Source organism: Gossypium hirsutum, chromosome A13 (assembly GCF_007990345.1).
Source record: "Gossypium hirsutum isolate 1008001.06 chromosome A13, Gossypium_hirsutum_v2.1, whole genome shotgun sequence".
Lineage (NCBI taxonomy): Eukaryota > Viridiplantae > Streptophyta > Magnoliopsida > Malvales > Malvaceae > Gossypium > Gossypium hirsutum.
In genome coordinates, this window is record NC_053436.1 from 12,878,371 (window position 1) to 12,889,411 (window position 11,041).

General features: G+C 33.2%; 1 protein-coding gene across 1 annotated transcript; it reads left to right on the forward strand.

Annotated features, from left to right (window-relative positions):
* Positions 1-600: 600 nt before the first annotated feature.
* Positions 601-1,511, forward strand: LOC107894641 (universal stress protein PHOS34; the record flags this gene model as incomplete). Its single annotated transcript, XM_016819896.2, has 1 exon — positions 601-1,511. A coding segment is annotated over one exon (708 nt), but the record flags the coding sequence as incomplete, so codon positions are not given.
* Positions 1,512-11,041: the final 9,530 nt, after the last annotated feature.

Below are 11,041 nucleotides of genomic sequence, written 5' to 3' on the forward strand. Positions count from 1 at the left end.
TTTATTTTTTAAAATTTTCTAATTTAAGTCCTTAAAGTCTCCGTATTGATTATTGATTAATCAAATCATTTAATTAGTGCCAGTTCAGATATAACATACAACACATTTATGACATATAGATCAAAATGTAAAAAAGAAAAAAAATAATCTTCATAAATTTTATTATAACTGTATAATTTTTATAACACGTCAAATTTAAATTATTTATATGGTAGGCATTCATGTATTTATAATTTTCTGTTCCAAATATGCTTTACATTATATCCAAATTGACATTTAATGCTTAAATTAATGATAGATTGATGGAACAACTTACTTTTTTTTATAATATTGATACTTAATTAAATGTTTTGAAGTTTAAAGACTGATTTAAAATTTAAACAATAGTTTGAGGATGTTTGAAGAAATTAGCCCTCATAAAAAACTAGTTAAATGAGTAAAGTAAAAGGTTGGCGTATCAATATCGTGTTGCTTTGTGGCGCAGTTTAGAAGCTGGTAACGCATCAGCTGTTTCATAGAGCTCTCATCGCAATTTTTTCTGTTTCCCCGCAAAACGACTACTTTCCTTGCAATGAATCCACAACACCATCCTCAATCTAACCGGACCTTCCGGTTCCACCCCTCGCTTCTCTCCGGATCGAACCCACGTCGCCACGTGTCCCGTTGACCGTTACTCCTACCGCTGGTGCCCAAGGTCGCCTCGCCATCGCCGTCGACTTGAGCGACGAGAGCGCTTACGCCGTCCGACGGTCTGTTCAGAACTACCTTCGTCCCGGAGACGCCGTGATACTCCTCCACGTGCGCCCGACGTCCGTCCTTTACGGAGCCGACTGGGGGTCCGTCCAAGTCCAAACCATCCCTAACTCCACAACTAATCACGAAAATGCCACCGCCGACGAAGAGTCGCAGCAGAAGCTCGAGAACGAGTTCGACCTTTTCACGACGACGAAAGCGAACATGCTGGCGCAGCCGTTAGTGGATGCTCAGATTCCGTTTAAGATTCACATAGTGAAAGACCATGACCTGAAAGAGAGATTGTGTTTCGAAGTGGAGAGGTTAGGGCTGAGTGCGGTGATCATGGGCAGCAGAGGGTTTGGAGCCGCTAGGAGGACCAGCAAAGGAAGGCTTGGAAGTGTTAGTGATTATTGCGTCCACCACTGTATTTGTCCGGTGGTGGTGGTCCGGTACCCCGGTGAGGAGGAGAGCGGAAAAAAGAAGATTGCCGGAGAAGATGCGGAGCTGCAGCCGGTACCGGAAGAGGAACTTGAGTATTATGATGCGGAGGAGGAGCACGGAGGTTTGAGTTGATTTTATATTTAATTTTATGGTAATGAACAGCTTTAATTGGGTCTTATAATTTATAAAGCTTTCTACAGTAATTTCTGGACTTTATTTTTATTTTTTTGCTTTATGCACATGATGAAGTTCTTGTTAGAGCTCTAATTGAGAAGCTCGATTCGAAACTCACTGCTCGAAGGTCGATTTGATCTCGAAATAAAATTGAACTAGGTGATTGAACTCAAGATCGGCCATAGTAAAATTCAACTACTTCAGCTTGGCTTAATTAAGTTTGTTTATACCATTTATACTCTAACTCAAGCTCCATCCATAAATTAAAAGCTTTATTATGCTTGTGAATTGCTTGAATTAAATATTAAATATTCAAACTAGGTTGGCTTGATACCTCAAGCTGCTTGAAACTGACCCAATAAGTTTAAATTTTTCTCAAATCCAACTTGAATAGTTTGGGAGTAGAAGAGTTTGATTTACGCCCTAGTTCTTGTTAAAAGTTAAAAGAACAGTAGTCCAATTGGAGGAATGAAAACAGTTTTGAGAAGTAGTAAGTTGCAGGAGAAGTGAGGGTATCGGCTTGGAAGATATTATGGAAATACTACAGTTATTAAGGGGATTGTTCATCATGATAAACATAAAATTTTGATGTATTTTAAATTCTAATAATTATTAGAATTAGATCTCTAGTTCTTTTATACTTATTATGCGTATAAATAGAGACTTTGATAAAGCATTGTAATCATATCTTTGATTAATAAAGTATATTCTCTATTACTTTCATATTTTCTTTGTTCTTTATTCTCCCCATCTCTCTTTATTTTATAACACGTTATCAACACGATGATTCTCTATTTTTTTTAAATCTTTCGAAGTTGTCCCATAGATCAAATTCTTTTTCACCTTAAACTTTCACCCTTACAACTTTATCTTTGGGATATTGAAGTCCCATAGATCAAATTCTTTTTCACCTTAAACTTTCACCCTTACAACTTTATCTTTGGGATATTGAAAGATTCAATCTTAAAATGGATTATAGTTCTTATTCCCGATCTTTGATTTATTGTACAAGCATGGGTAAAGTATAGATTTGGTAAGAAACTTTTATATTTCGACCATATTTTCTTTTTCAATTAAGAAATGACTACTATTAATTTTTATTTGATATCACTACAAGAAAATAGACTTTTAGCGGCGCTTTTTTTAGTCTTTAACGACGCTCAAAACGCCGCTATAGGTAACGCCACAAAAATTTGTGGCGTTTATTTAAAAAAAACGCCGCTAAAAGCCATTACATTTAGCGGCACTTTTCCCACAAACGCCGCTAATTTTGACAGATTTGCAATATATTTTTTTCACCAATATCCAGCCCTTCGTGCATTAAAATCCAACCAAATACAACAAATATAGTATAAAATGCAGCCAAAAACAGCAAATTTAGCATAAAAAATACAACAAAAAACATTAATTCTAAATGATACTTCAAATTTAACGAAAGATATATGATATAATTAATAAATAAAGTATAATTTAAAATATTCTTACAATAATGTTAAACGTGACAAAGTTAAAAACATTCTTACAATAAGAAAACTAATGTCTAAGATGGCGGCTTTTGCGATTGCTGAAACATCTGCATCATCTGCTGAAGCTGTAGCTGGAGGTCATCGTACTATTTGCTCTACTCTGCTGCCATCGCTGCTGCCTCTGCCTCCCTCGCTGTTGCCGCTGCCTCCCTCTTTGCTGCCTCCGCTCTGAGTTGTTGCTGGAGTTCTTCATATTTTCGTTGAACCTCAGCAATTTGCTCAACCGTGTTCGCTTGCATCTGAGCTATCTGGTCTCTTAACCTCTGAACTTCAGCTTGAGCTTGACTTCCGGAAGGCATGTATTGCTGGGAGCCGAATCCAAAATATTGGGTCGGGGTAACACCAGATCCTTGAAATCGAACCCGACCGTACCTTTCAGGACCTAAAACTTCAGTGATAATTTTGTTATCAATGTTCTCAAGATTAACAGAACTACCAGTCGATGCAATCGCTTCATATTCCGCCTTCTTCTCCTTTAGTTTCTCCTAAAAAAGCAATTAAACAGTTAGAAATGAAATATATAATAAAAATGAATACAACATAACTTAACATTATTTAAAACTACTAATGATGAATTGAATTAAACAATTATAATTAAAGATTATAAATATTTAGAAAAAATAAAATATTATTAAGTAAATATACCATAATTTCTCCAACTTCGGATGTCATAGAAGGTCCATCTTTCTTCCTATGCGTAATCTCAAAAAGCTAAAGGCGTCCAACTTTTTATCCAGATTTGACTTCCTACAATATAGTAGTAAACATATTATTTAATAGTAGAAAGTTATTAATATTTGAAAGAATTAATAAATTCATAATACATCGGCCTCAGCTACAGAAGCAAAACTTCTCAAACCTACCGTGTGCGTGAATTTTTGTTTTTGCTTGCTGCTTGTTCCAACTCGCTCACGGTCCTACATAATGAAATTATTATTACGTATATAGTAAACACTATATATAAGAGTTTGGAAATACGTAATACCTCTCCTTTCTTTGAATTCCAGAATCTAACTGCATCTTCCCATTGGTACCTCAGCATTCCCGGCAGGACATTTCTCAATTTTTCCTCGAGGCTTATGTCTTTCTTAAAATATTGTTTTTTAAAATGATTTTATTGTCTCTCCATTTTTTACCCAATACCTTCTTGATATAATTATCGGAGACCTCAAAACCAAATGTCTCCTAAAAAAACACAAGTTTAGAATGTAAATATAAATGAAACTTAAACCAAAGTATTATAAATTACATTCACATTTTGTTACCTTAATATTAGCGAGAGCCTGATTTTTGTTGCTATCAAGCATGTGATGCCATGATTCCTAGTTGATGGGCAATATATTGGCATTTCATGCTAAAATGCCCAAATAGCCTGCTAAAAGTTGAGCTTCAGATCCAACAGGCTAACCATGAGTATTTCTACTTACTTTGACACGCTCGACAGGATCTAAGTCGTATAAATCTCTAAGCAGCGTACGTCCTCGAACTCTGCGCGTCCCACCACTTTCAGCTGAAAAATGATATACTATTATTATATTAAAATTGACAAATAAATCAATAATAAAAGTCAACACATGTAAAATGAACTTAACATTACTTTGAAATTCTTCAGGTTCGTCAAGTGTCTCCGGCACATTCGAAGATCCAACAACTGTCTGCTGTTCACTATTTCCTTCTTCTGAATTTGGAGTATTCTGGACAATACTTAAATCTCATAATCTTCTTCTACGCATTTTTCCTGCAATACACATAAAATAGTTAAAGTTTTAGTAACAAATTACAACAATAATAGTACATATAAAATAGTTAAATTATATAACATGACCAAGATTAAAATTATAATATTACATATAATAAAAAAATCGTAAAATCTTACTGCATCATTATTCGTAAATATCTTCATCCACATCATGTCGAACCCATTGATGTTGTGTACTAGTACTAGGGATATTTTCATCTAAGTTTTGTTCTGGAAAAGGTAATGTTTCTGATCTTTCGACGATGTCATCTCTACTTCCGTTACCCATGTCAAACAAGTCTCTAGGGGTGTTCCGGAGTACAACATACCAACCCTCATCAGTTGGATCTTTCGAATAAAAAAACTTGTTTCACTTGAGAGGAAAATACATATGGCTCGTCCATCAATTGTTGTCCAGTGTGAATCAAGTGAGAGAAATTCACCATTGTAAAACCAAATTGATCTTTTTTAATTCCTCGAGCAGTATTAACATTAGCCCAATCATACCGAAATAAGACAACTTTCCATCTGCCATAGTAATCCAACTTAATAATGTCGGTAAGAAGTCTGTAATACTCCACATTACCCTCAACCGAATTACTGTCCCTAGAACTAGCATAACTTGTAATTGAAAAATTAACAACAACTCCACAATTTTGAGTTCTCCTCATTCTCTCGCAATACTTTGTATGAAATCTATATCTAAGGAAGACACTATATCTTTTTATTACTCTGTTCAGACATTGGGAAATCCATTTAACTTCGTCATTGACGTCCTTCCCACTCTAAACCTATTGAATCGAAAGTAAATTGAATAATTATAAATGTTTTATGTAAAAACATTCTTATTTGATTAACTAAATTTCGCGAATATATGTAACTTATTAACTTTAGTTACATACCATTTGGCTTAACCATTCATGAAAAGATTCTGTAAATAACTTATCAATCTCTCGATGTTGTAATCTTCGAGAGCGTGCACGAGATCTGAAAATTTTTTTGTACTCACTATGTTAAAAACAAGTTTAATTGGTTAGAAGATAAACAAATCAAAACGACGAATATATGAGGAAATTTTAGAACTTACTTGCGTAACAGTTCAACTAAATCGTGGTGAAAAAGTACATATCGATGTGCTTGTATCCACGATATATCATCTAATTCTGCAATTTCAACTTTGCTGATTGGTTTTCCATAACTTTGGAATAAAAAAGTTTCGGCCAAGTTATGATCATTGAGCCTAGCATTTCTAGTTGGTCTATTCAATCGTGTTTCAACATCTTCTAAATATCTAGAACAGAAGGTCATGCACTCCTCTGCCAAGTAGCCTTCAGTAATTGATCCTTCTGGATAACGCTTATTGCGACAATAAGATTTCAATTTGCTTAGAAACCTAAACACGATATACAATATTTATCAAAAGTTGTAACTAAATGTATAAAGGCGAATGAATAAATACTTGACAAATAAATTAGCACCTTTCTATAGGATACATCCATCGATAAAAAATCGGTCCACCAAGTATTGCTTCGTGAGGGAGATGGATTACCAAGTGTACCATAATAGTGAAGAAGGAAGGTGGAAAGATCTTCTCCAAATTACATAAAGTCAAAGTAGCTCGATCCTGTACTTTCTTAAGTTCTTCAACATCCAAAACTTTGCCACAAATAGCTTTCATTATATTGTATAGTTCAATTATATAGGACGTCACATATTTTGACATGCAACACCGTAAAGCAACTGGAGTAAATCTTGCATTAAGATGTGATAATCATGTGATTCTAATGAATATAATCTTCGATCTTTAAGACTCACACATCGAGATATATTTGACGCATACGCATCTGGGACCTTTATATCCTTCAACACCATGCAAAACACCTCTTTCTCTTTCTTTGACATTGAAAAAATAGAAGGCGGCAACCGACATTTTCCATTCGGAATACTTGAGGATGAAGATCACGTCGAATTCTCATGTCAACTAAATCAAGTCGACTCTGAAGATTGTCTTTTGATTTTCCATCGACATTTAAAATTATCCCAATTATGTTCTCGCAGACATTCTTATCAATATGCATGACATCAAGATTGTGGCGTAAAATGTTGTGCTCCTAATAAGGCAACTAAAAAAAATACTTTCTCCCAATAAGGCAACTAAAAAAAATACTCCTTTTTTTCCACAAGTCTGCCTCATTAGGATCATCCTCTTCGTCAGATTCATCATCAGATTCATCCTTCGATATTCTCCTTGTTTGTGTGATAGGTGGTTGATTCATCTTCCCGTAACTAAAGTTGATATCTTTTAACATAAACAAGATTTCAGATCCAATGGTCTGCTCAGGAGCTCCTCTGTACTCTTCAGTACCGTCAAATAAAGTCCTCTGAAATCTAAATTTATGATTTCCATCTAACCACCGACGATGGCCCATGTAAGAGAACTTCTTCCCATTATACAACCACTTCGAATAAGTTTGCGCAGCACAACAAGGACAGGCATAACGTCCTTTAGTACTCCAACCCGATAAATTAGCATAAGTCGGGAAATCATTAATTGTCCACAATAAAGCTGCACGTAAATTAAAGTTCTCCTTTCTTAATCCATCGTATGTCTCAACACCCGACCATAATTGTTTTAACTCTTCAATAAGTGGTTGCAAATAGATGTCAATATCATTTTCGGGACCTTTCTCTCCAGGGATAATCATTGATAAAATAAATGAAGATTGCTTCATGCAAATCCATGGAGGCAAATTGTAAGGAACAAGCACTACAGGCCAAGTATTGTATGAAGTACTCATGATTTTAAAAGGATTAAAGCCATCAGCTGCTAGCCCAAGCCTCACATTCCGAGGATTGCTTGCAAAGCTTGGAAATTTACTGTCAAACGATTTCCAAGCTAAAGAATCAGCAGGATGCCTTAATAATCCATCATCGGTTCGCTGATCATTATGCCACCTCATAGAATCGGCCGTCTTTGACGACATGAAAAGCCTTTGAAGTTTTGGTATTAGGGGAAAATATCGCATAACCTTGACTGGCTTCTTTCTTAAATGTGCCCCACCTTCATCCCCATTCACATCTTCTGTATTCCCATTCATCCAACGAGACTTACAGCAAAAATGACAAGACTGTTGGTTCTTCTGATCACCCCAGTACAACATGCAGTCATTTGGGCAACTATGAATTTTATCGTACCCAAGGCCCAAATATTTTATTAGTCTCTTCATATCTTGACAAGACTGGGGGATTTTTGCAAACGAAAACATCTCTCTCAGAAACTCTAGCAGCATTGTAAAAGAGTTTCCGGTCCACCCTCCCAAACATTTTAAGTGAAATAGACGAATACAGAAAGACAATTTCGAATATTTTGATCCCTCATAAAGTTCTTCGTTCATTTCGTTAAGTAAATTGTAGAACGTCGCCGCTTCTTCATTTGGCTCCTCATCAGGTGCACTTGTTCCCGTTTCGCAAAAAACATTTCCACCAATATTACAATCGTCGGATGCAATAAAGTTAGGTGGAAACGATTGCTCACCATGACTGTGCATATTAAATGCATCCCGCAACATACCTTTCATGTCATCTTCTCTAACATACTGATGGTAAGTAGTATCAGGATAAATCGGATTAATCGTTGAAGAAGTTCCACTAGATGTACACTCTCCATGGAAAATCCCTTTTTTATACCCCCGAATAAAGCCATCAACAATTAGATGTTCGTGGACAACTTCACGAAAATGCCAATTTATGTTGCCACACCTCTTACACGGGCAAAGAATCATATTCTCTTGGCTTGCATTTTGAAATGCAAAATTTAGAAAAGTTTGAACTCCATTTTGATAGCCGTTACTTACCCTTGACAAATTCATCCAACTCCTATCCATATCGTTGTTCTTGAAGTCTAAAGTTGACAATAAATTACACGGATAAATTGTTTATTTATAAGTATAATTAAGTTATGTAAGTCATGTATTATGTAAGTTATGTATTATGTAAGTTATGTAAATTATGTAAATCATGAATTTTGATCTTTAAATTATGTAAGTTATGTATTATGTAAGTTATGAAATTTGAACTTTAAATTATTATGTAAGTTATGTAAATTATGTAACTTATGAAATTTGGTCTTTAAATTATGTAAGTTATGAAATTTGAACTTCAAATTATTATGTAAATTATGTAACTTATGAAATTTGATCTTTAAATTATGTAAGTTATGTATCATGTAAGTTATGAAATTTGATCTTTAAATTATGTAAGTCATGTATTATGTAAGTTCAGTAAATTATGTAAATTATGTGAGTTGCTGGTGAACTTGAAAAAAATATATTACTTTTGAATATATATTAATTTTGAATTAGAAACATTTAATACATAATTTCCTTCTTTAAAAAAATTATAATTTTCTAAACAGCAACATGGTCAAATTCAAATAAAATTTTGGAATTCCCATCAAATTTGAAAAGCTTTATTTTTAAATACACTAAATGAAAAGTCAAATTGAAAGTATGGGAGAAACCACCAAAAAGAAGAAGAATGATATTTTACTAAAAGAGATTGTTGAAAGTAAAAAGGAAGTCTTGAGAAAAAAAATTGGTGGTCAAAATCCAAGAAGGAACATGGAAATTCTTTTCATGTTTTGGCTTTTACACTTAAACATGGGCTAAGTGTCATCCCAATTTTTTCAATTTGTCAATTTGGAATTGCTGCTTTATGATGTTGAAATTTCCATATATTTTATTTTTTTATAAATTGTTTAGGATTTGATTGAATTTTGTGATGAAAATATTTTTAATAAGATTTTTGTATGTGTTGAGAGTGCGTAAAAAGCAACTATTGAATTTGGAGTAGTGCTCAGAGAAAAATTGAGAAAATAAAAGATAAATTTGGATCATAATAGGGTTAATATTTGATATATTGACGGTATGTTTGTTTCACAAGTAATTTTAAAAAATTAACATATGTCTTTATTTTTTAGTATTTTACTCAATTTAAAATTTTATCAAGTTAAACAAAATGAAATTTGAGTCGTATCGAATAAAATTGAGTGAAATTATTCGAATTCAATTAAAAAAGAAAATATATCAAATTAAAAACTTATTATAGTGTAACTAATTTAAAAATACTTTCAAAAGCCAAAAATTTAAAATTAATTTGGAAACAAAATAGTTCTGCTCCAAACAGAACCAGCAATTAAATCTTTACAAAATTGCAACCCCAAAATATTAATTTTTCTAAAATCATCATGATAAAACTATTATTGATTAGAATTTTGAACTAAAATGTACCTTAATAATTTCAACAACTTGGTCTGCTCCACTCTCACTAGCAAACAGAGGCTGGCGTCAAAAAAGTAATATTTGTTAAGTGATTTAAAGTGAAAATGCATAAAAATAAGGAAAAAAAATTTAGCAACGAAACCTGTACCTAGAACAGATGTCAATGGCTGTGGTGTATTTAGTTGCACCAAATATTAATTCAGGTGCTCGACAGTACCTAGAACAGATGTAAGATTATAAGAGTAGCACCAAATATATTTCAGTTTAAGCAAATATAAAAACTTTATCTATATCAGTACCAAATATTAATTCGAAGATTAAATGGCAGCTTCAGTTGAACCAATAGTTGCAAGAGGAGCAGGAAGCAGTAACTGAAATACATACAACATTAATTCACTAATACAGACACATGGAACTATATCCTAAAAGTCAAAACACAAGGAATTAAAGTATATGTACCATATTTAGTATACAATATAATTTTACTTCATATATATTACTTCATATAATTATTATAGTAATAATTAATTTATTAACAATCGTCATAGTACAAAAATAGGGTAGCAAAAAATTAGGTTTTGGTTAAAAGCAGTCAAAAAAATATTTTTGTACAAAATTAATTCAAATACTATGATATATTAATTTGGTAACAGGTACTCGGTATCATGAAGTTTAGTACATTAGTTAATATTGTAAAATAGAATAGTTTCTAAGTAAATCTTGACAGAATAACCAAACAAGAAGGAATTAAATAACCAACCTGCAGTGTACAAGAAGTAACAGATAGGCATTTGATACTTGATAAGGATGCTAACAAACTGATACAAAAATTATCAATCTGAATGGCTGATCATTTTTTCAATTGCTCCCTGGAATGCATTGCCTTATCAAATTAGATTCAATACACAGAACATAAATGTAAAAGTAATTAAGTAAAAAACTTACTTGCGTCTCAGAAACAGATACAGAAGAATAATCCTGAAAAAGTTTAAAAATTAAATGTCAGCAAAACCCAACTGATTTGTACCAAAATAGATCATCTTCAAACTACAACCATCTAAATTGAAAATTGATATAAGGCATAATGTGAGTAATCCAGTCAATGTTCAAGATCAAGTGATGGAGAATTGAAAGACAATGACATTTCC